This window comes from Cynocephalus volans, chromosome 8 (assembly GCF_027409185.1).
Source record: "Cynocephalus volans isolate mCynVol1 chromosome 8, mCynVol1.pri, whole genome shotgun sequence".
NCBI classification, from domain to species: Eukaryota; Metazoa; Chordata; class Mammalia; order Dermoptera; family Cynocephalidae; genus Cynocephalus; species Cynocephalus volans.
Window position 1 is genome coordinate 88,288,918 of NC_084467.1, and position 26,720 is coordinate 88,315,637.

Below are 26,720 nucleotides of genomic sequence, written 5' to 3' on the forward strand. Positions count from 1 at the left end.
CAGTTATCTTAGAGCTTCTCCTGGTGTTCACATTCTGTAAGTAAGAGGGAAATTTTTACTGATCATGTCATTCTTCATTTAAAATTCAGCAAATGACTATCAATAGGGAATTAGTTAAATTATGGGATATCCATCTTCATAATTAGTAAATTATGGGATATACTCTGCTATATGGCTCATAACTCCTGTTTTCTTTTTCTTAGAATAGTAATTATTTTTGTTTTGTTTTTATTTTTATAGCAGTTTTAGTTTTATGGAGAAATTGAACAGTAAGTACAGATGGTTCCCATACCCTCCCCCACCCATATATAGTTTCTCCTATCACTGACATGTTACATTAGTGTTACAATTGTCACAATTATGAATCAATATTGATATATTATTATTAACTTAATTTTATATTTGGGTTCCCTCTTTGTATTGTAGTTCTATGGGTTCTGCCTAGTGCATAATGTCATGTATTAACCATTATGGTATCATATGGAATAGTTTTGCTGCCCTAAAAATCCTCTGTGCTTCACCTATTCATCCCTCCCGCTCTCCCTCATCCCCTGAAATCCTGGCCACCACTGATTTTAAGTAGTTTTTTTTTTTTTTAAGTTATTTAATATCTGTCTCCTCCACTAGTTATTTAAAATCTGTCTCCTCCACTAGAGGGCAGGATTCAGGAAGGTAGGCATTGTGTGCCCTTTGCTTAGAACCATGCTTGGTATACAGTAGATGCTTAATATTTTAATGTATCATAAATACATACAATGGGATACTATGCAGTCATTTAAAAGCATGACAATGTGGAATTGTTTATTGACATGTAGTTACCCATAATACAACATTAAAAAATAATCAAATTATAAAATAGATATACTATGATTCCATTTTCACAAAACATTAGCAATGTATACAGGTACATATATCTAAATGTTAACAGTGGGGAGGATTATAGATTTTTTTTGTTTTTAAATTTTTTTATTGAAACATTGATTGTACATACTTATGGGGTGATATTTTATTTTCTTTATAACTCCCTGTATTATCTGAATTTTTAAAACAGCATTTATTTGATTTATTTTCTGACAATTTTTTACACTGAAAAAAATCAAGTACACATTGAAAAACCTTTTTTCTGTCACAAAACTTCATTTGAACAACTAATTTTGACACACAGAATTCAAGTGGACAATATTAAAAATGACCTGGATTTCTAAATGTAAATCAAAATGTTGGATTATATTTATTGATGCTATTTCTGGTTAAAGTGGAACTTTAACAAAATGATCGTTATGAAACCTCCATTTCTGTATAAAATTTATTTTATGTCCATAATTACCCATTAAACTCTTCCTTCTTATTCATCTTCCTACTCAGCATATGGTGAATAAAATAGACCTTATTTTCTTATCCTACTATTTTAGCTGAAGAAATTTAAAAGGCAGTGGACTTCTGAATATAAAAAAAAAAAGGTCAGTGGCTCCTACATTGAAAATGCCTTCCACACAACAATCACAATAATTCCTTGAACCTGTTAAGATAAATGAACAGATATGATGTTGATGGGGAGAAGTGGGGGGAGAGGGAGGGAGGAAAAGGAGAAATTGGTAAACGGACATGAAAATCAACTACACTGTACACTGATAAATTAAAATTAAAAAAAAGAAAACACCTTCCTTACATGAAGCAAGTTTGCAAAGGTGAAGTTTTTCCCAACAAGACACCAAACCATTACCAAAATTCTAAAAGTATATCCATTTTCAACAAACACCTTAAATAGCCTTACTTGTTATAGAACTGCAATTGGGCATTTTTAAGATCTGGTTATAATTTTCCTTTTTAAAAGATGTTAATTTACATAAATAAGACATTTACAGATGATAATCTCTACATGAAGCAAGAATATACTCCTGAATTTTTTTTTTTTTTTCTTTTTTGGTGGCTGACCTATACAGTAATCAAATCCTGGACCTTGGGGTTATCAGCACCAAGCTCTAACCAACTGAGCTAACCAGCCAGCCCTGGATATCTTAACAGGTAAGTATAATTGCACTTATTTTATACAACAATTAGCATGATTATGGGGAAATGGAAAATATTTTTGTATGTAAATTCCTTTTCCCAGTTAAGTATAATTAAAAAGTTTCATTAAGAGTCAGTTTAAAAAAAGAAAGAAACGGGGCAAATACTGTATGTATATGGCTGTCTTTTAGTAACATTAATTTTGTAGTTCTTACCAGTTTCAATCCATTGACACATAGACCTCAGCACCACACAGGTATTAAGAAGTCATATTCTGACCTATAAAATGTGTCAGCTCCAGGAGAACAAATACACCATTATTCAGTTTCAGTAAAAAGTCTAACGGAATAGTAATAAATATTGTGCCTTAGAACCTTTTATTTTGGGGAGTGGGGGGAGACAGCTGACCACATGGGAATCCAAACCCTTGACCTTAGTGTTATAACACCATGCTGTAACCAACTGAGCTAGCCAGCCAGCCCCTACAACCTTAATCATTATAATACAAATAATTTATAATACAAATTGCAAAGATAAATATGTGCTGGCACAGTTAAGCTTTACATACTCTTTGGAAGCTCAAGAAGTTCAAGAACATCTTAACAATCTTCATTTCAGATCTAGTAGCATAAAAGCTGGGTTTTCTAAGTAGGATTTCCACAAATTAGAGAAGCGTGACATAGTGGCACCATCAATAATTCTGTGATCAGCTGACCAGCTCACGTTCATTATCTGTGCCTTATATACTTCTCCTTTCTGATTAAATCGGGGAAGAGCCTAGAAATAAGGAATAGAACAAAGAGTAATAAACCTTCATGTGTTCAAAGCTCAAGCTCTAACAACAATGGAATAAGATTGGGCAAACCCTCCTCCCTACAATAGAAAAAACAGGCATCCCAAATGACTTGAAAATGCTGACTCCTACTTTTCCCATTTTTGAGAGTATGTACCTCAACCTTTCAGAGTTTCTCCAAGATATTTCCTTTCCTCTATACAATTTCCATCCCTACATTCATCCAATTTCACCTCATAGTTCAAATATTTAACAATTATTTACTGAGCACCAGGTATTTTTCTGGGCTTGAGAGAGAGATAGACAATTAAGCCAATTAAAATAAATAAGGGTTCCTCACTGAAGGTAGTGGGAAAATAAGCCAAATGGATACCTGGAGAAAGAAGATGGAGGGGAAGCATGACTAGAGTGTTGGAAGAACAACAAAGTGGGTGGGAGTGAGTGGTGGGAGATGAGGTCACAGCCGGAGCAGGGTGAGGGTGGGGCCCGTCATTAAAGGCATGCATCCCAATCTGTCTTTGGTAAAGGACTTTTTAAAACAAAAATTCTAATCCACTGAGAGCTATTAAAAAAAAAAAAAAATACAACAAAAGTCAATTACTAAAAACAGGAAATTTTTAAAAGACACACAAAATATAATCCCCAACTTCTTATTATTAAATTCAGTAGATAAAATCACTCTAACTGCTATTAAAGTTTCTAGGCCCTACTCTATGTTTCTGCACTTCTCTCCTCACAGCTTGGATACAGCACTCGCAACCCAATGTGAGTCCCTGATCACACTGAACGGCATCAGTGTAGAGTCATGTAGACCATTGTACTACTTTGCCTTTGATTCTGAGTGAGATGAGAAGCCACTGGCGGTGTCTGAGCAGAATGCACATTCTCCAAAAGGGGAAGACTTCAGGAAGAGCAGGTTTGACGGTGTGGGGTGGTAAGGAAAGGAACAGGAGCTCAGTTTTGGACAGGTTAAAATTTGCAATGCCTATGAGATATCCAAGCAAGTTGTAAGAGTTTGGAGTTCAAAGGAGAAGTCTGGTCTGCAGATATAAACTTAGGCGTCACCAGTGTATAAATAGTATTTAAATCCACGAGACTGAAGCAGATAAAGAAAAGGGTGAGTACTGAGCCCCGGGGGTACTCCACTGTCTAGAAACTTGGGACATGAGGAGGTGTGGGCAAAGCAAATTTAGAGGGAATAGGCAGTGAGGTAGGAGAAAAACCAAAATAGTGAGATATTCTGCAAGTCACAGTGAAGAAAGTTTTCTAAGGAGGTGGGACTGATCAACTGTCTCAAGTGCAGCTAGTAGGTCGAGGAAGAAGAGGACTGAGAATTGAGTAATATTTTAGTGACTTAGACAATTTAACAAGGAGTCAAATTCTATGGTGACAACAGAAAATAGCAAAGGAGAGATAACACAAAAAGAAAAAGGAATGAAATACTATTTGCCCCTACCCAACAAAGATTAAATTAGGTCACAATTAAGATTTATACTCTAATAACAATGCTTCATAGCTTGAAGAAACCATGGGTAAAGTGATTCTGTAAAAATATATGTATTGAACAGATATTTCTACACCAATGTTCATACCAGCATTATGCACAATAGCCAAAAACTGGAAACAACCCAAATATTCATTGACAGATGAATGAATTTTAAAAAGTGGTATATACATACAAAATATTATTTAGCCTTAAAAAACAAATGAAATTCTGATACATGCTACAACATAGATGAGCCTCGAAAACATTATGCTAAGTAAAATAAGCCAGATACAAAGGGACAAATATTGTATGGTTCTACTTATATAAGGTACCTAGAATAGTCAAATCCATAGAGACAGAAAGTGGAATGGTGGTTAATTACCAGGGGCTGGCAGAATGGAGAGTTATGGTTTAATAGGTACAGAGTTTCAGACTGGGATAATGAAAAGTTCTGGAGATAGATGATGGTGATGGTTGCGAACAACATGAATATACCTAATGTCACTGAACCAAAATGGTCTAAAAATAGTTAAAATGATAAATTTATACTATGTATATTTTACCACAATTATACACACACAGTATATATAATTCAAAAGAAAATAAATCTATTTAAGAAAAGAGAAAAACAAAACTTTGTCAAACAGGTGTGATGGTTTGGAAACTGTAGGAAGCCAGAATTTTACAGGAATCAAATGTTGAATTCTTGTCGTGAAGAGAATGAATGATAGAGAACTTTTCACTCAGAGAACTCCTAATTTGGAAAGAACAGTGTAATGCTGTGTGTTTTGTTTTGTTTTTCTCCCTATCTCCTCTGTCTGCTAGGAAAATGGATGTTAGGAAGAGGGTACAATTTAGAAGCTAACATACTATCTGCTTAGAAAACAAATCAAAGGCTCAAGGAAAGTGGCTGTGAGGGTTTTGGATGCCAACATGTAAACACACTCATGAAGTCAAGTCCCAGAGATGTTCAACATGGAAGCACTAGAAGTATAGAGAAGAAGAAAGGTTTTTCTTAAAACATGAAGAGCAAAAGCAAGGTTACTGTAGTGACAATGACATTTAATAATGGTGGTACTGAAGTGCTATCCAGGAGCTTATTTACCTTGGTTGTCTTCAACCCTGAATTACTTAGGATGTCCAAGCCCCATCCCCCAAAATTCTGATTCGCTTGGTATAGGATGAGCTTGGGCATAATTTTTTTTCCAGTTCTCCAATGATTTTAATGTGTAGCCGGGATTAACAACCATTGCAACCCACATTCTAAATCAAAGTCTTCTAAAACACGGCCACAGATCACATTTGTTGGAATAACCTAGGTTCTTGGTCAGAATGTAAGTTCTAGAGGTTCTGCCTCAAAAGCCAAGAAATCTGTATTTTTTCACTAGCATTCCCAGTGATTGTCTGGCAGAATAAACTTTGGGAGAAAAAAATGCTCTAAATGGTCTCTCACTTTTTTATAAATAATTTGAATTGGTCTACTATTATCCTTTGGTATTCTGAAATAAAGATATTTGATAGAAGCAGACTAGCTGTATTTGTAATTATCCATAAAGACTCACATCTATGCCTGCATAATCCACAATGGTTGATCCACATAAAAGCAATCTAGATCACTGCCATCTATGACATATAGAGGCAGCCACCAGAATAGCAGGCCTAGCTCGTAGGAAGAAATAGGCTTATTGAGCCAAATTCACAAACTCAAACCTACAAAGTGAAGGAGAAACCTTGGAGATGGTTACTCTTCTCTGTGTTTACTCCCCCAATTTGCTTAAGCTTGGTTTTTCAATTATTATTTAATAGACGTACCTTAATTGATCCAAGGGCCCCAATGGCTACTTCAGGTGGCAATATCACTGCTTTGGCATACGTACCACCAATCTATTTTTAAAAAAAGAAAGAAGGAAGGGTAGAAAAATTAAGACTTCAGGGAACAATGTCAAGTGGCATTTTATATTTTTAATTAAACACATGATCAGAAATCTTAAGGTATAGTTTATGAATTTGAACATTGTTACTACTCACTGATCCAATGTTGGAAAGAGTAAATGTTCCTCCTGTAAGATCAGTGGTGCTGAGCTGACCCACAGAGCCCAATTTTTGGAGACGATTCAATTCAGAGGCAATCTCAAATAGAGAACAGATCTGAACGTTTTTCACATTGGGGACAATCAAACCCTGTTCAGTATCCATCGCTATCCCAATGTTATGAGAAGCCTAAAAAAATTTAAAAATTATATAGTAGGACTTTTAATAAATAAGCTAACAGCAAAGAAAGGATCAACCTTTACTGTCTTCTAAAAACAACCATCAGAAACTATTTTTACCAGATTTAAAACTATTTCTTTTAAATCATTGCCAAACAAGGCTTGAAAGATTTTTTTGAAAAAAGTAATTTTTTATTGGTAAGAATATAGTGCAACAGGCTACCTTTCTACACCGTTAGTGGGAATGTATGCTGGTATAGAGTTTCTGGAGAACATTTGACAATACGTATCAACATTTATAAAAATTTGTGCTAAGGAGATAAATGCAAAAGTATATAGGGATACACAGGGATGTTCAGTATAGATTATAAGTTTCAGAAACTGCAAACAATCAAAATGTTAATACGCTATTGGCTAAATAAATGGTAACAAAGCTATATTTGTTGACATATAGTGATGCCCATAAGATAGTAAATGAATAAGAAAAAAAGTTAAAGAAAAATATGTATAAGTCCTCATTTTTAAAAGAAGTACTTAATCAGGAAGTATTAAAATAAAAATAAATATAGCTGGTTGTATTAATCACATGGGAATATTTTAGATCTGACCCGCAGGATACCTAAGCTCACTTCCTGGTTGTATATTTCTTTTTTTTTTTTTTTTTTTTTGTGACCGGCACTCAGCCAGTGAGTGCACCAGTCATTCTTATACAGGATCCGAACCCACGGTGGGAGCGTGCCACGCTCCCAGCGCAGCACTCTACCAAGTGCGCCACGGGCTCGGCCCCCTGGTTGTATATTTCTAATGAGAAATGTACATAAGGATGGGCATCCCAAAGTGAGGTCTGTCTTAAGAAACTTTCACTCCAAACAGAAAAGCTCACTCAAACTGAATTCAAACTTTTATTACTTTTCTCATTTCAATGATTCTTGTTCTTAAAATTCCAAGAATTCAATTTTGATAGAGCTGCTTCTTTCTGAGAGGGTAAGTAGGGTGGGTAATATAATCCACCTCCTTATAGCTTTATATTTCCATGATTTTAAGCAGAAAACCAAAAGGGCTTAAAAATGGCAAACTGCCTATCTAAACAATAATACTATTAACAAGTAAAAACAACAATAACAAAATATACTTAAATTTAATGTTTTATCCTGTATCTTTAATTCTAATCTTAAAAAAGATCACTATTTGAAATACAATAGAAGTCTATAATCTACAAGCACATTTGCACCATCTTCTATTTATAAGAACATTTTCACAATGCATAGCCAACCTTATAAGTTATATTCTGGCAGTTTTCGTCCACAGAAGCATTAAGGATAGGAAACTGTAGTAATCCCAAGGAAGCAGCCTGTTTAACAGAAAGAGAATGCAAGCTTTAGCACTTCAAACTCAAAAGGGACAGGAAATTGGAAGTAATAAGAGGTGGTAAAAGGACGGAGGAAGAGAACTATTACTTATGCTGAGTTTAATTGCAGGAGTACATGCACCTAGACACACTACTTCTAATATCACTTTCAAGCCATGTGGAACTAGGTCACCCTAATCATTTACGAATAAAAGATGAAGGTAGCTTGTAAACATCAAGGACATTTTCAAAGTAACCAAACTGACCAGAGTTCCGAAGAAAATGTCTAAATTCTAAGTGATTTCTTCACTTACCTGCAGAGTCTTAAGATTTCCATGAGGTAAACCTGTAGTTCAAAAACACACTAGGAATTAAATCACAAAAAGGTAGGTAAGCTACTTCCCTGTGTAGAAAGAATATGTACTAAGGATTTCAAAGTGCACTGACCATTACAGGCCAATGTTCCACCTGGTGTCCTTGGCCAAGTGAAGGGCAAAGCTGGCATGAACATTTACTTTAAAGTCTAAGTCTCACCGAATCACATTATGTTTTACCTCTCTGCCTTCTCCCTTAATCTTTGCCCTTCTATTTTTCTTTTTTCTCTTAATACCATTTCTCTCCTTCCCATATTCAGATTTCCCTAACCATGCCCAAAATGTTCTTGACTACTGTTTTTCTGCCCATCCAAGATCTAAAAATCAAGGTTCACATACTACATTTGGTGATCATGCCTTGAATTAAAAAGGTGAAAAAATAAAAATGCTTAAGATTGTATTTAAAAAGAATTCCCTCCCCTACTCCCCTCATCTAATCCTATTAAGAGTTCTTTACATGCATTGTGTTAAGCGATAGTTTTGTCTGTGGACCAGTGGTCTTGGCTGGGAAAAAAAACAAATCCTTGAACTAAAGAGTCAAGCAAAGAGTTTAGATATACATGGAACTTTCGTAGTGATTAATTTAATTAATACAGACTTAAAAAGTAGATCAATGGAAGGAAAATATAATGGAAAGATTTGCTACAAATTTCTCAATTTTTATGACCTGAAAGTTTTAGTAAGCATTTGATTTGACAACTGCAACTTTAATCTTTTTTATATAGAAACCCATTACTAAGGTCAATCTAAAGTGCTACACATGGGAAGCCTGGCTGGTTAGCTCAGTTGGTTAGAGCACAGTGTTATAACACCAAGGTCAAGGGTTCGGATTCCAGTACTGGCCAGTTGCCAAAAAAAAAAGGAGACAAAGTATTACACATAAGAATAGTGTTTTTAGGGCCAGCCCATGGCTCACTCGGGAAGAGTGTGGTGCTGATAACACCAAGGCCACGGGTTCGGAGCCCATATAGGGATGGCCGGTTAGCTCACTGGGGGAGCGTGGTGCTGACAACACCAAGTCAAGGGTTAAGATCCCCTTACCGGTCATCTTTTTTTTTTATAGAAGAAAAAAAGAATAGTGTTTTTATTGGTGGGAGATAAAAATAAATAAATAAATTCACACACACACAAAAGAAAAAAAAACCGGGGGGGGAGAAGAAGACATAACAATTACAATTCCTTGAAGTTGACATGACAAGCATACAGAAAGGACATTGTTGGGTGGGAGGGGGGAGAGGGAGGAGGGAGGGAGGGAGGTTTCGGTAATGGGCCACAATAATCAACCACATTGTATATCGACAAAATAAAATTAAAAAAAAAAAAGAATAGTGTTTTTAACATAATCCAAATTTTGTAAAAGAAAACACAAGATATGTGTCTGAGGACTAGGTCACTTTTTCCCTTGTATAACACTTTATAGTATTTTCCAAATGTTCTGAAACTTATATAAAATGTTGTTTGAAAACAAAGCATACTAAATTTTCTTTTCTTTTCTTTTTTTGTTTTAAAATATGACCGGTAAGGGCATCTTAACCCTTGACTTGGTGTTGTCAGCACCACGCTCTCCCAAGTGAGCTAACTGGCCATCTCTATATAGGATCCGAACCCATGGCCTTGGTGTTATCAGCACTACACTCTCCCGAGTGAGCCATGGGCCAGCCCCTAAATTTTATTTTCCAAATAAAGATCAGATATTTCATTCAGACTGGAACGATGAAAAAAAACAGTAATAAAAGAAATTCAGTACATTAAAGGGCTAGTCTATCTTTGCTTCAAAGCTGACTTGCTGTCACCAGGAAACAGTAAGAGGAACCCAGTCAGAAACATAGAAGTGGTGCCCTCTTGCTCTTTACGATTAACTCCTCCACCAGTCTTCATCTCATTCTTCCCTAATGCCAGGGCCTGGCTCCAACAGTCCTTCCCACTCATTTTTTTTTCACTTCCCATTCTCCAGCTCTCTCCCTCAGCCTACAAATCTGCTCAATTATTCCATGACGATGTACAAGAGTGGAGGGAGCAGATGGAACCTTTCCTCAATCTCCTGCAAATAACCTCCTTAACTACCCTCTGTACTTACTGTCCTATCTGTCTTTCACCAGATTTTCTCAGTGTCCCCTCTTCTTCAAATCCTGTTTATCACCCAACTGCAATCAAGCTTCTACCTCAATAATACTTTATCCCATCAGATCTGGCTGAGGCCACTCATGACTTCTTAACTACTAATCCAATAGCCCTTTTCCTGTCCCTTATCCTATTTAATCTTCGTGATGCAATGTCCACTATGTACTCCCTTCTTAAAATTTTTCCCTTCTCTGTGAGAGGCTAAATCAATGGCCCCATCTTTCATGCCTCCCCAGTATCCCTGCTCTCTCAAGCTGACTTCTGAGCTTAGTCCTGTGACTTGCTTTGATCAATGAGACACAAACATGATGCAGCAGCGCTTGGAGAAAAGGGCTTGAGCATTTCTGCTTCCTCTCTTCATCCCTGCCAGTACAATGCAATCACGTGTAGGCTAGGGTGCTAGCAATATGAGACACATTTGGAAGATAAATGAGCCATCCCTGCCTAAGCCATCTCATACCAGCAAGTACCAGCAAGCCTCTAGCCATCCTGCTAGTTGAATGCAGATGTGAGAGGCCTCTGCCAAGATCTCGTCCTCCTCATGAGAAAAAATAAATGGCTGTTGTTTTATCAGCATTACACTCTAACCAACTGAGCTAAACAGTCAGCTGTATGGCTGTTGTTTTAAACCATTAAATTTGGGAGTGGTTTGTTATATACAGCATTCACTTACTTGTTAGGGTAATTGCTAAGAAAATGGAGATATAGAATAGTTTCTGCCTCATGAGGCTCAGCATCCAGTGAAGAAACAACTGAGTAAACACTTTCAAAACACTGAGATAAGTTGCAATGGGAGACAAAAAGTGTTTAACTCAAACAGTGACAGCCACAGAAGGCTTCTGGAGGAGCCTATATCTGAATAAAATTTCGTATTTAGGATGTGCAGGTATTTGATCAAGAGAGGAGGGGGCATTTCAGGTGGAGTTGTGTATTCCAGCAACTATACATAGCTTAATATGACTAAAACAGAGGGGGTGACTATAAGAGACAGGACTAGAGAGGTAGGCAGTCTTATGATAATATTTATATGCCACACTAAGGAGTTTGGAAACTATCCTAAAAGCAGTGAAGGGGAACCACTGGAAAGAATCAGGGAATAATACGATAATTTTATTTATGGAAGACCAGTCTTGATGCAGTGTGGAGAAAGGGCCAGAAGGGAGCCACGTTGGAGTTAGAGACACCAGTATACATTTCTGAGTAAAACAGACGAGTACCTGAAACAACTTCTCCACTTGTTAGCTATAAGTCCTTGACAAGTTTCTCAACCTCTCTGAGCCTCAATTTCCTTAAACAGAAAGAGGGGGACAGTAATATTTACATGTCAGGATTACTCTGAGGATTAAGAGATAATGTATATAGCATGCTTAGTACAGGACCTGTCACAAGGTAGCTGCTTCATAAATAGTCATTACTGTGAGCTGAACTATGAGCTGCTCAAGATCTGTTGACAGTCTCATTCTATTTTATACAGGTCCCAAAGCCCAGCTCTAGAAATGATTCCCAGGAACCTCAATATAAGTTTGTTGAATAAATAAAAATAAACACATGTCAGAGATATGCAAAATCAAAACGAAGTCCATTTTAATTCAAACCAGGACTTTGGGCTGGTTGGTTAGCTCAGTTGGTTACAGCACTGCCTTGTAACACCAAGGTCAAGGGTTCTGTTCCCCGTGCAGGCCAGGTACCAAAAAACAAAAACAAAAAACCTACAAACACCAGGACTTTGCTGGAGTGATCCCTTCAGGTTAAAAGGCTTTTTAGAGCATGGCCTTATAATGCCAAGGTCACTGGTTCAGATCCCAATACCGACCAGGAGCAAAAAAAAAAAAAAAGAATTAAAGGCTTTACTTAATTGGCAGGACAATCTCCACCTAGCTTAAAGAGATAAATAGATAAAAACATGACACAGAAATTTCAATTTTATAAATTCCTATGAAACAAAGAAATAGTGTGTTTGCACATTTTCTAACTGTATGATGTGGTGAAAAGTAATGTTTTTTATTCAAACCCATAGTTAACACTTTGCATATTTGCAAAGCAAAATTTAAATGTCCTGCTCAAGCTTTGTTTGAAATAATGAAATCTCACCTTTAAGAAGAAGGGCATAAAGGAGAGTTTAATTCCACGAGCAAAAGCAATGGGTTTCAATTCTTCTCGTAGCTTAACCAGTTCAGTAAGGTCAACTTCATCACAATAGCCAAAGTGAGGTATCTTCAGGGCTGCAGACATGGTCTTGACCATTGCTTTTTGAAAGCCTGGAAAACATTCAATAGTTACTTACTTAAATTCTTAAATCTTTTACTTTTTTTTTCTTTCTTTCTTTTTTTTTTTTAACAAAAATAGAAGGTTCTCTAATGACCTTCACTCTCTAAGTTAAACTCTTCCTCTTCCTGCTATCTTCATTACATTACATTGAAAGCCACTAAAGCATGATACACAGTAGCAAGTGTGATAACACAGCGGGTAATTGCTTTAAGTACTGGGGTGTATGAAAAATTCAAAATGATGCAAGCCATGTATTTATGTGATGGCTGTCTTGCAAAGCCACTCTTCTGGAAGTTAATCATCCTAAGAGTTTATAATTCCTTTCTTTTTTTTTTTTTTGCTGGCTGGTACAGGGACTGAACCTCGGACCTCAGTCTTAACAGCACCATGCTCTAACCAATTGATCTAACCAGTGAGCTCCTAAGAGTTTTTAAATAACTCAGAACTAGTTATTTTGAAAGCCAGCTAAAAATATGAATGTTTAAAATAATCACTTCTGCTTGGTCTTCAAACAGAACAGTTATCAGTATGCAAGTTTATATTCTAAGAAACCTGCTAATGTGTTACTCTTCAAATATTAACAGTACAAGGCCGGACCGTGGCTCACTTGGGAGAGTATGATGATGACGACACCAACGCCACGGGTTCGGATCCCTATATAGGGATGGCCGGTTAGCTCACTTGGGAGAGCGTGGTGCTGACAACACCAAGTCAAGGGTTAAGATACCCTTACTGGTCAAAAAAAAAAAAGAAATTAACAGTACATATAAATTGAAGTGTTTCCTGGAAAAACTACATTATTTCATCATTAAAAAGATTATATTCTGAATCAGAAATTTCTCATCAGTAAGAACTGAAAACACCATATTATATCCGTGCATCTATTGAAGTAGCTTCCCCCAAAATAAATGTATTATTGCCTTACATTATTGTTATTATTACCTTTTACAGGTTCTGTCTTGTCTTTGCCTGTGAATACCAGAGGTTTTGATATAGGTATGGGAATAGTCCTATCTTTTGGCTTTGGTGGAGGTGGCACAATTTCAGCTTTTGGTGAAGGAGGTAATATAGCTCCTGTCTGCTTTTCCAAGTAGTTGAGAATGTCTTCTTTAAGTATTCTGCCATCTTTTCCTGAGCCAACAACTTCACTCAGCTTAATCTAAAAAATGACACATTTTAATGTTAAAAATACAGCTACTTAAAAATAAATAAATCCATCATTAAACGTTTCAAAATGGAATTTAATCAATGACAGTAAAAATACATCTCTGCCTAATAAATCAGTGTAAAGAAATAAGATTTTCATTATCTCAGTAGATGAACCACAGCTACCCCACATAAGGAATCATTTGTTAATTTCATTCACTTGCCCATGTGGTAACTATGAGCTACCTACTTTATACCATCCATAGCTATTTATGAAAACTTACATATTTAAACAGTCAGGTACCTTTAAATCTCTCACATAATTCTTACTTGATCTTTTCTATTCTCGGAGACTACATAAGAAGAGGGAGAACTGAGAATTTGAAGAAGAAATAAATACTGACAAATTTAGAACAATGTTTCTGATGTCAGCTACCAGTTAAACATGTAATAGCTTAAATAATCATACAAAAGCTCTCTCAGATTAGGTTTTTTCTGATGGTTGTTTTGGCAAGATCAGTACAAAACATTTAATTCTATTTAAATAAAAATAAACACATAAGCTTGGATGATATCCTCAAACATAGTGTGCATTAATTAATTAGGGTTAAGCCCGACTTCATTTGTATTAGTGCATCTCTAAGGATGACTTTAAAAGAATAAATCACTTTATCATGTCAAACACTAAGTTTATAACAAATGAACTCAGACTTTTTTTTTTTAATTCAGAATTTAAACAAGTAATTTTTAGGTAATTACAAACAACTAAAATGTCATTGATTTAATTGTAAACAAATTCAATTCATAAATATGCAAACTGCAAGAAAAGAGATACAAGTGATTTATGATAATAAATCCACTACTTAACTTCTTCGAATCATACGAATTTTTACACATCTTTAGAAAGTGGTATAGAAGAGCTAAATCATGTATTTCTTCTACAGGTGATCTTTCCACACAGTTAGGAAAAAAAATTGGTAAAATGCTTTATAGTTTTCAAAGCAATATATAAAATAAATATTTCATCTGATGCCCTTAACAACCTAGTATTCCATATTACAATGGAATTTGTATTACAATTCCTATTACAATCTCTATTTTCTATTATATTAAACAGTCTTCATATTTGACACATTTAATGATTACATAAAATTTCATCAAGTGTATAGTATAATTTACCTAAGCATTTCCCTGATTTTGAACACAAATATATCTTCTCATTTTTCAATACATAAAACACAGGAAGAACATATTCCAGATAATTTTCTTGGAATAGTTCTCTAAAGGCAGGATAACTGGCTGAAAGGGTATGAACATTTTAATGATTCTGTTACAGGCTGAGCATACCTAATGTGAAAACCTGAAATCCAAAATGCTCCACTCCAAAACTTTTTGGGTGCAGACATGACAGTCAAAGGAAATGCTCATTTTGGATTTTGGGTTTTCAGATCAGGTATGTTCAACCAGTTTGTATTCTGCAAATATTCCAAAATCCAAAACACTTCTGGTTCCAAGCATTTCAGATAAGGGATACTCAACCTGCACATATTTCCAAAATGCAAACTTTAGGTTTTTTCCCACTATAACAACTACTTTTTTCAAAAACAAACAAAAGGCCGACCCGTGGCGCACTCGGGAGAGTGCAGCACTGGGAGCGCGGTAGTGCTCCCGCCACGGGTTTGGATCCTATATAGGGATGGCTGGTTCGCTCGCTGGCTGAGCGAGGTGCGGCCGGTCACAAAAAGACAAAAAAAAAAAAAAAAAAAAGTCTGCATTGTGGGACACAGTAGAAAGAACTTAGGTTTTGGACCCAGACAGAACTGTATTCAAATCCCCAGTTTAGCTTACTTGATTTTAGATAAGTTACTCAACCTCCCTGCCCCTTCTCATCAGAAAATGCAGATAATCCAAACTATCCTGCAGAGCTGTTGTGACAATTGGAGATAATGTGTGTATATTATCTGGCACATACATGCTTAAATAATGGAGACAATGATTGATGAGGTAGTATATCATGTTTAAGAGCACTGGTTTTGAAGTGACTTAGACTCACTTTTGAATTCTGGCTCTGTTATTGTGTTAGCTGTGTTCTTTATCTCTCTAAATCTTAGAACAGCCCCTTATCTCATAGGGTTAAATGAGATTATATGTAAATACCTATTACAGTGCCAGGGAGCCACCTTGCCTGGCATTCTACCCTCTGTTCAGTCAATGACTGGCACAAAGAACACAAAAGGCTGGCTTCCTTGCCTCAAAGCAGCACAATTCTGTGGTTCTCCCCATCCTCTTTGGATCAGGCCAAATCCTTGATACCACATCCATGCCTGGACATTTCCCTTCTCTCTTCTTTCCTTTCCTATTCTGCTTCCCTCATTCCCTTTACAGGTTTTCACTCCTTCAATAATTCAACCATATGCATTCAAATTCCTAACTCAAATTGCGCTTCTAGGACACCCACACTGACCTAAGACACTAGTATTTACAAGTGCTCAATAAATAGTAGCTCTTACTATTACTAGGTGCTAAGAAGGAATAATAAAACCACACTGTTCAATCAATGTTAAGTAACAAGTTCATGATCTCTACTCATTTCTCCCAAGGATTTTTATGCAAATATCACTTTTCAGTATCAGACATTTGCATGTTTTCTTTAATCCCGACTTGAGCCATTTCATCATGAAATAGTTGGCTAACTTTTCAGAGATAAAAATATATACTTATTATGCAATCTCAGGCTTAAATATTAAGAAAACTTACATTGTTTTCCATTGCAAGGCGGCGAACTGCAGGAGTTGCCAGTGTTTTTTGGCCCTTTATCTCTTGGTGTGTGTGTTCATCATGGGACACAGCAGGAGTTTCAACAACATCTTCTTCTGAATCTGGTAACAAGGTAAAACTTAACTTCAGTAGGAAAAAATAAATAAATAATATATATATATATATTTAAAATCCTAGTGGCTTATAATATCTAAATAAATTCAACTTAAAGTTTATAGTCAAAATGCCTACCAAGGGCCGGCCCGTGGCTCACTTGGGAGTGTGTGGTGCTGGTAAGACCAAGACCACAGGTTCGGATCCCTATATAGGGATGGCCAGTTAGCTCACTTGGGAGAGCATGGTGCTGACAACCCCAAGTCAAGGGTTAAGCTCCCCTTACCCGTCACCGTTAAAAAAAAAAAAAAAAAAAAAAAAAGCCTATGGGCCGAGCCCGTGGCGCACTCGGGAGAGTGCGGCGCTGGGAGCGCGGCGACGCTCCCGCCGCGGGTTCGGATCCTATATAGGAATGGCCAGGGCACTCACTGCCTGAGTGCCGGTCACGAAAAAGACAAAAAAAAAAAAAAAAAAAAAAAAAAAAAAAGCCTAACAGTTGGGCTACTTCAGAATGGGAAGGGACTGGTTGGTTAGCTCAGTCAGTCAGAGCTCCATGTTGCAACACTAAGGTCAAGGGTTCGGATCCCCATACCAACCAACCACCAAAAAGAACACAGACTGGAAAGACATGCAAGTATCTAATGGTGGATATGGAGTGAATCGGGGGCAGTGTATATTGGTGCCTGATACTGTCTAATTATTAGTACCTGGTATATATTTTACTTTTGTTGAAAATCATACATAGCAGCTACAAGCTAAAATAAGAGTCTCTTTCATAAATTTTTTTTTTTTTTTTTTTTTTGGTCGTTTTTTCGTGACCGGCACTCAGCCAGTGAGTGCACTGGTCATTCCTATATAGGATCCGAACCCGCGGCGGGAGCGTCACTGCGCTCCCAGCGCAGCACTCTACTGAGTGCGCCACGGGCTCGGCCCTCTTTCATAAATTTTAAAACAGGTATCTTAAGCATTTTCCTAATATAATTCTGATTTATATTTATAAATAACATGAAATAAAAAATCAAATGTGAAGTAAATTATATAAAATAATAATATAAAATCCATAACAATCTTAAATATTTTCCTAAGATGACAACAGCATTTAAAAATTTGTTCTGGGCCAGCCTGTGGCTCACTCGGGAGAGTGCGATGTTGATAACACCAGGGCCATGGGTTCGGATCCTATATAGGGATAGCCAGTTGGCTCACTGGCTGAGCGTGGTGCTGACAACACCAAGCCAAGGGTTGAGATCCCCTTATCGGTCATCTTTAAAAAAAATAATAATAATAAAATAAAATAAATAAAAATTTGTTCTGCTTTGAATATGGCTTAAGAAATGCTGTGGCTAATACTAATTCAGTGTTCAATAATTCTGGAATCCTGGTATAAGAAAAACTATCTCAGGCTATTAGCATGTATTTTTGTGAGCAAGCAAAAAAAAAAGGCTTTTGAGAGCATTTGATTATCAAAGTCTGCTGTTAGGAAATCAATGATGTACAGTAGAATCTCTATCTGGACTGGTAAATTAAAGACTGATGAAACTTCTGAAAATCAGAAAACTGGTTTACGCTGACATTCAATTCCAGGCAAATAAAAATTTTCAACTGCTGCAACTGTGGAAGGTTAGTCTATTCATTCCTTCTCACGAGACTATGAATTGTCCCAGAGAAGCTCTAAAAAATTCCCCTAAGGGTAACACAGGGAAGGGGAAAAAAACCTTGTGCTGAGCACCTATTATGTGTCAAATACTGTGCTACATATGCAATATCTTACTTTAATCTTCATCCCAACTGTATAGGATAGGTACTATAATCTTCATATTATAGATTAAGAAAAAAGTAAGGCTTGAGAGATGAAGAGATTGGCTCAAGGTCACACACCTAATAAATCCAAGAGCTGAACTTCAATCCCAGGGCCAACTCACTCTGTGCTGTTTCCATAAGTTCACGGATGTAGTAAATTTTCTTTCTGGTCAAAGTAGCTGGAATATAACTCCTACAGTTCAAGGTGTAATTTGTTGAATTTTAAGAATCCCTGTATTTTCTCCATTTCTCTTAGTTATTGGAGAGACTAATAAGAAAGATTAACATTAGGACCTAAGATCCAAAGAAATCAGGGACTCAATTACAGAAACCCCAAATACAGCTTGGGGTAATGCATATTAGCTGAAGTAAAAGAAATGTATAAATACTTAAATATATCATATACCAAAAGATCATATTTTCAAAAGATCAAGTAATTTACTGCTACTCACATTTCTGGAAAACATTTTGTGATATATTACCTATATAGTACTTAGTGCCTTTTAGAATAATTTGGGTGTAAATATGAATGATAGACTTACTTGTAAGAATCACTCATATATTATTTGTCATGGAGTTGCTGGAAGAAAGCTCTAAGTAATAAAATATCACCTGACTACACAGCATTTAAAAACTTTCAAAGTTTTTTTACACATATTTTCTCCTTTGATGATCACAAAAATGTTATTAGTATACACGGCAGATTTTTCAATTTTACCAATGTTGACACATACTCTAAGGGGAAAGGAGTTAAGACTAAAATCAAATTCATGCCTTCCCAATTGATATGACTTTAATGGTTCTAGCATTACACTCTGTGAGATTTTAGTCTTCAACAACTGATCTTCTGTAAATTAGAGTACAATTTTAAAAGCTTTTTAACTCAATTTTTAAGAAAGAGCAAAAGACATTTGGGAAGTAAGCACTTTTTCCTCATGAAGCCTGTCAATTTAGTGTTGATGTAATTCCTCATGTGAAGCAAATTTACAATAAAACCACATTATTTCAGGTCAACTAAATTATAGGGTAATTTGGGGGCTGGCCCATGGCTCACTTGGGAGAGTGTGGTGCTGTTAACACCAAGGCCGCAGGTTTGGATCCCCATACAGGGATGGCCAATTAGCTCACTTGGGAGAGCGTGGTGCTGACAACAAGTCAAGGGTTAAGATCCCCTTACTGGTCATCTTTAAAAAAATTAATTAATTAATTTTAAAAAATAATAAATAAAAGGGTAATCTGAATAGGTAAAAGTAATAAAACTGTGAAATTACAATATTCTTAGGTATTTCAAAAATTATTTCTAAGAACATTAAGTAGCGCAATTAACTCACTTAACTGAGGGAAAATCTTTTGGAAAAAATGTTTTGAGATACTAAAGCATCTGAGTCTGTTTGGAAGACCTTTCTTCATAGCACAAATATAAACTTTAGATTAATTTCTGTCCATATCATCATAAATTGAGAATTAATGACATCCATACTAATGAGATCTCATTGCATTTTCTTTTTCACTTCAAATTGTTGAAACAGCTAATTCAATCAATTCAATGTACAATTGGCTGTACAACATTAACAGTTATAGTTATCCTTTACTGAGCACCCGCTATACCCAGGCATTGTACCATTCAATATACATTAGTGAATGTAATTTAACCAAATGACATGCTACATTCTTGAAACAGTTTTATGTTAAAGAGCTTTTTCTTTAACTTTAAAATATTTTCTATTTATCCCAGTAACCATTTCAATATTATAAACTCTAGGTACTTATAGACTCTAAATTGTGTTATAAGCAGAATTTTGTACCTATGCATATGTACAGTGTTAGAAATTTAGTCCCATTGTTCTATATACGGAATGAAACTGATACCCATCCTCTTTAAACCAAATTTTCAGTGTAATAAAGTAGCTAGGAGAAGGGCCTTTAGAATTAAACAGAGCTAGGGCCAAATTGTAGCTCCACTACTTCATAGCTGTGACCATAGATCAGTTATTTAATCTCTCAGAGTCTCAATGTTGCACGTATCACATGCAGATAATAATCTGCAGTCAAAGCACTCAGAGATGAGACTCGGAGGTCACAAATAGTTTCCTTCATCGAAATCCTCATGGCACTCGTCTCGAAAAGCAGACTGTAACCATGTTACAAAACAGTATCATGTGAATAAGGTAATTTATACTTCTAGAAGGCTTTGTGTTAGGTAGTTTTTTTAATATATAGTATAACTGTTTTTACTAGCACTAAAACGGAACAATACAAATTCAGTATTACAAATTCTTGCTTATGAAAAGGTACACAAAATATTTAGAAACCTTTCTCATTTCCAGAATTAAAATGAGGCATTGTTGGGAAAATATAGGAAAATGGTCAGGGCCCCTCAGATGTTCAGAATCTTGCAAGCATTTGCTGAGAACAGGTTGTGTGGGTGGAGTTAGTGCGCCTGCGCAGCGCCACCACCTTCACTGACGTCTAGTGCCTCTGGCAGCTGCCTCCACAAGCAGTCATGCTTTTCCAACCTACAGCTTCCAAGGACCTGTTTGCCGGTTACCTAATTCATTGACCTGCGTGTAAGGGGTCAGGGACACAGCCTGCATGAGGGGTCAGGTGACCCAGACTGGCATATGAACGGTTTGTGACCCAGTCTGGACAACAGACTTGAGGGGTCTGTGAGCTCCAGACCCAACCCTAGCTCGACAGTTGGCCCAGTTGTTGCAGGATTACGGGCTGGTAAAAGAACCCGACAACTGGCGTGGTCATGTAGCTTTACAATTGGCGACACAAACAAGATAAAGAGCTTTGCAATTGGCTATGTCGACAGGATTCTGACATTAGCCTAGCATGGCAGGCATATATAAATTTCTCTCAGTAAGCTGATTCTACTGTTCTACTGGTCTGCTTATTTGGCTTATGCTTCATAGTTTATTCTACGGTTAAAAAATAAATAAAAAATAATAAAATATAAACGTAAAAGCAAAAAGGTGCAAAATAAAACTAGCATGCAAGGTAATTGTTCAGAATAAACTATGAATGGCAAACAAAATAGAACAGCTAACAAGTGATCAGTTCGCTATAAGGAATATCAGATTATTTTAACTCTGAACATAACCTATCCAATCACATTAATTTTGTCCTAAGAGCTTTACTAAGGTATGACTGACATACAATAAACTGCACATATATAAAATGTAAAATTTGATAAGCTTTGAAATATGTATTTACCTATAAACCAACACCACAATCAAGATAATGAAAATATCCATCACCCACAAAAGTATCTTTGTACTCCTTGGTAATCCCTCCTTCTCAACCCTTCCTGAGAATTTGTTGCTTCTTTAAACACTAAGCTTTTCACAAGGCAAGCCTCCAGATAAATGAGGTGTTACTGTATATGCTTTTAACATGGTAACTGGCCAGAAGGTAATCATGCATCATAGAGAACCTTTTCATTTTTCTGATTTGTGGCTTCTAAACCCCCAACTCAAACCCTATGTTATTAAAAGTCACTTTTAACTAGGACCCAATGACAAAAGAACAGCAGTAATCAATTTGGTTAAATGCATGAACAAATTTACAGTACCTTTTAAAGCTTCCGTTTCTATGTCTACTAATGGCTTCCCCACATAGGCAATATCATCTAGATTATAATAGAGTTTTTTAATGATTCCATCATAACGACTAGTGATGGTAACAGAAGCTTTATCACTTTGAACTTCACAGATGCTATCAAACTGAGACACTGTGTCTCCTTCTTTTACAAACCTAAAAAAAAGAGACATGAGACACTTTTACATAAACAATCATAAGTACAGATCATCCTAACAATATAAATGCCATACTGAGTTACATCAGCATACATCTAACCTAGCATTTACTTCCAGATGGTGCACCAAGGAATGTTTCAGAGACCACTATAATGGCTTCCAGAATCTCTTCCTCTCCAAGAAATACTAAAAATTTTGAAATCATTCATCAATCTATAATTCAAAAATTTAATTAAACTTTCAGATTTTCTGTCTAACTCATTTCTTGGGAAAAGAAATTCTAAAATTGTATTTTTATTATTATTTTTATTTATTATTATTATTATTTTTTATAAAGATGACCAGTAAGGGGATCTCAACCCTTGGCTTGGTGTTGTCAGCACCACACTAAGCCAGTGAGCCAACCGGCCACCCCCATTTAGGATCCGAACCCGTGGCCTTGGTGCCATCAGCACCACACTCTCCCAAGTGAGCCACGGGTCAGCCCCTAAAAATGTATTTTTAAAGTGGTATTTCCTTTTATTGTCTTATATTAGCCTTTTCAAACTTTAAGGTATGCCCAACATTTCTAATAATTCAACAAAAAATTCATGTCCTCAATACACATCATTTATAATTCCATGAATTTTAAGTAGGAGTTCTCTCAGTCTTTCCTTCTAACATTTTAGTTGTCCTTGTATATAAGTCTCTTTTTCCCATTTATTATTTCAGGTATGCTTTACAAGCCTTTTCCAGATATTCTTGGCAAACGAAACAGGAAGAATGGGACCAAACCTAAAACACTACATATAATTTTGATTCTAATACCATTCTTGACATGTCTAGCACATTTCTGACTTATTACTATCAATTCTTCAAGATAACTATTCAGTCATTCCTGCTCCTCGTCTTCCTGTCTTAACCAGTTCTCAGCCCATGAGATAGAATAAAACAGGGCTGGCTGGTTAGCTCAGTTCTTTAGAACACAGTGTTATTAACACCAAGGTCAAGGGTTCAGATCCACATACAGCCAGCCACTAACAACAAAAGAAAAGAAAAAAAAAAAAATGTAGCAACTCTGGAAATGAGATTCCCTTCCTCTCCAGGATTTTTGTTGTTGCTATGGGGGGACACCGGGGGGGAGGGGGGCAGGTAGAAGTGGTAGAGGTGGAATTGCTGTGTGTTTAGTGACTTCCCTGGACTAATTTTGTAAGGTCACATCTAAACACATCATAATCAAACTGTTCAAAAACAGAATTGTGAAAGCAGCATGAGAAAAACCACTCATCATGCACAAGGAAGCCTCATGAGATTAGCAGATAATTTCTAATCAGAAACCATGGAGACTAGAAGGCAGTGCAATGACATTGAAAGTGCTAAAAGAAAGACTGTCATCAATCAAGGATCTTATATGTAGTAAAACTATTCTTCAAAAATGAAGGAAAAATTAATATATTCCCAGATAAACCAAAACTGAGAAAATTTGACATTAGCACACTTGCCCTGCAAAAAATACTAAAAGGAGTCTCAGGCAGAAATGAAAGGACATTAGACAGTAACTCAAATACAGATAAAGAAATAAAAAATACCAGGGGCTGGCTAGTTATCTCAGTTGGTTAGAGTTAGATCACGGTGTTGTAACACCAAGGTCCAGGGTTTGGATCCCCTTACCAGCCAGGTGCAAAAGAAAAAAAAAGAAAGAAAGAAAAAGAAAGAATATCAGTAAAGGTAACTACATAGGTAAATACAAAAAACAGTATATATGCATTTTGTTTTTAACTCTTTTTTATCCTATCTGATTTACAAGACAAACTGCATTAAAGCAATACTTATAAAACTGTGTTGATGGGCTTATAATGTTTAAAGATGGAATACATATGACAGTAATAGCATAAAGGAGGGGATACAGCTCTATTGCAGCGAAGTTTTCGTATATTAAAATTAAGTTGGCATTAACCCAAACTACATTGTTGTAGATTAACATGTAATCCTCAGTGCAACCACTAAGAAAATAACTTAAAAATACATAGTAAAAGTTTTAAACACTCCAATAAAGAGGCAGAGATTGGCAGAATGGATTTTTAAAAATGATCCAACTATATACTATCTACAAGAGATATACTTTAGGCTGGCCAGTTAGCTCAGTTGGTTAGAGCATGGTGTTATAACACAAGGTCAAGGGTTCAAATCCTATACCGGCCAGCTATCAGGAAAAAAAAAAAAGATATATTTTATACTCAAAGGCACAAATAGGTTGAAAGTAAAAGAATGGAAAAAGATATATCATGCAAACAGTAACCAAAAGAAAACTGGAGTGGCTATACTAATATCAGACAAAATAGTCTTTAAGACAAAAGCACATATAAAATCCAAACTTGTTTCAGAACTTTGTTAAAGTCTTTTTGAAACTTACGTATTTTTCTTACTTACCCATAGATTTGTTCCCACTAATTAAAAGTTTGAGCAGGTCATTTTTTTTTTTTCTCTCCTACCTTGCAGAGCATCCCAGGGTATGGAAATCCCCTCCTCCTCCCCCAAAAAGATGCAGGAGCATTGATGCCAGTTGCCAGAAGGACTGGCTTAGCCCTGGCCCAGTGCCTGTGATAGACTTTCATTAGATGTCACCTTACTCAGTCTGAGTATACATGACAAGTGAATCTGAACAACAGCAAACCCATTCACATGAAGCTGAGCACGTGGAGGGATGTGGCAAATGAAGATATCTGCTTTGTTCAATAAACATATCAATGTTCAAAAAAAAAGATTTGTTCCCACTAATTCTAAGAATAAGTGAGGTTTTACTGCCCTTTATACAAAACCACATTATCTTCTGTTGAATTATGCTTTCCTCACATATTCAAATTTCTATTCTCAGGCTCCATTCTATAGAACAGAATTCTGCTTAGCATTTTACCAAGTGCAATAAAATACATATGAATTTTTTCCTTGAGTTATTTATAGATATTAAGTTAGAGAAAGGACACACAAAGTTCAGAGAAGCTCTTAATATTTCTAAAAGAACTTCTGAAAAATTAATCAGATGATTTCTCATTTAAAGAACTATTAGAATTTCATTAAGGATGAATTGATTCCTTCTTCCAAGAGCCTTAAACCCAATACTTGGCATATGAATCTAGAGAATGAATAAGAGGGAGAAATTAAGAAATGTTAAAAAAAAATAAAAATAAAAAATCTAGACAGTAGACTTGGTCATAGAAAGAAGGTATCAATAACTTAAATGTGCATAATACTTAACAGACTTTAAAGGCATTTCCTATACATTACGTTATTTGATCCCTTCAACAACCCCTATGAGTTGGCAGAGCAAGTACTATTATCCTCATTTTACACATTAAGAGACAGAGATTCAGTAGACAGGTAAGACAGCTAACAAGCTTCCCAGGTCAGGCTCTTCTGATTTGAAGCCCATTACTCTTTCCACAATCCCACTTGGCCACTAGAGACAGAACTGTAAGGTATGTTTGTTTTTTACAGTTCTCCTTTAACTTACAAAGCAATAAGGATAAGAAGTGCAGGAAAAGAATGCCCAGGTGGTTGAATCAAATTCTTAAAAGGATCTGTAACAGTATAAAACTATGGTGGGGAAAAAAAGAAAAAAAAATCTATTTACTCAATCTTAACTGCTACTTCTAAAATTCTTGCCCATTTTTTTGTTAACTTTTTAACGGTTTCAAAAATTATTTTTTGATTTGTGCCTTTGGTAACGTATTTTAACCTGTTCTAAACATACAGGCAAACTCTGTCAGGTAATGGTGAATCAAAAATACTTAATATTCTTACTGAAGTCAGTACCGACTGAAGTCACTTTCACTACAGTAAAGAAGGCTTAAGGGCCAGCCTGTGGCTCACTTGGGAGAGCGTGGTGCTGATGACACCAAGGCCGCAGGTTCAGATCCCTATATAGGGATGGCCGGTTAGCTCACTGGGAGACCGTGGTGCTGATGACACCAAGTCAAGGGCTTCACCGGTTTTTTAAAAAAAAAAGAAAGAAAAAGAAAGCTTAGATTACATGATGATTTTAAAATAATTTGGAAGGAAATTGTAAGTTTATACATTAAATGGTTTTAAAGAAGTGGTCTTATGTCAGTTTATCATTTTTTAGAGGTTAATTTCTCTTTTTAGTTGAAGTGAGAGGTGGGCAGAAAAGGAATTTTTTTTTTTTTTTTTTTTTTTTTAAAGATGACCGGTAGGGGGATCTTAACCCTTGACTTGGTGTTGTCAGTACCACGCTCACCCAGTGAGCTAACCGGCCATCCCTATATGGGATCCAAACCTGTGGCCTTGGTGTTATCAGCACCACACTCTCCCGAGTGAGCCATGGGCCAGCCCAGGAATTTTTTTTTTTTAAGAGGGAAAGGGCCGAGCCCGTGGCACACTCGGGAGAGTGCAGTGCTGGGAGCGCAGCAACTCTCCCGCCGCGGGTTCGGATCCTATATAGGACTGGCCAGTGCACTCACTGGCTGAGTGCAGGTCACAAAAAAGACAAAAAAAAAAAAAAAATTTAAAAAAAGAGGGAAAAAAAATCCTTAATA

General features: G+C 36.2%; 1 protein-coding gene and 1 long non-coding RNA gene across 3 annotated transcripts in view; one reads left to right on the forward strand and one right to left on the reverse strand.

The window, feature by feature from the left end:
• Positions 1–26,720, reverse strand: part of DBT (dihydrolipoamide branched chain transacylase E2) — a 41,791-nt gene continuing 15,071 nt past the window's right edge. Inside the window, exons 4-12 of one of the 2 annotated variants that reach the window (XM_063104970.1) lie at positions 22,005–22,186; positions 16,514–16,635; positions 13,553–13,769; positions 12,434–12,600; positions 7,773–7,850; positions 6,318–6,509; positions 6,102–6,173; positions 2,579–2,787; positions 1–34 (exon numbers count right to left, since the gene is read on the reverse strand). In XM_063104970.1, the coding sequence (XP_062961040.1) occupies positions 2,620–2,787; positions 6,102–6,173; positions 6,318–6,509; positions 7,773–7,850; positions 12,434–12,600; positions 13,553–13,769; positions 16,514–16,635; positions 22,005–22,186 (1,198 nt within the window). In that variant the 3' untranslated portion in view covers positions 1–34; positions 2,579–2,619. Of the gene's footprint in view, positions 35–972; positions 2,788–6,101; positions 6,174–6,317; positions 6,510–7,772; positions 7,851–12,433; positions 12,601–13,552; positions 13,770–16,513; positions 16,636–22,004; positions 22,187–26,720 lie in introns of those variants that run through there. The other variant, XM_063104969.1, reaches the window with a different exon arrangement.
• On the forward strand, positions 1,944–23,036 carry LOC134383678 (uncharacterized). Its single transcript, XR_010024199.1, has 4 exons — positions 1,944–2,025; positions 3,543–3,719; positions 16,532–16,646; positions 22,900–23,036. It is a non-coding gene; the product is annotated as an uncharacterized LOC134383678 (long non-coding RNA).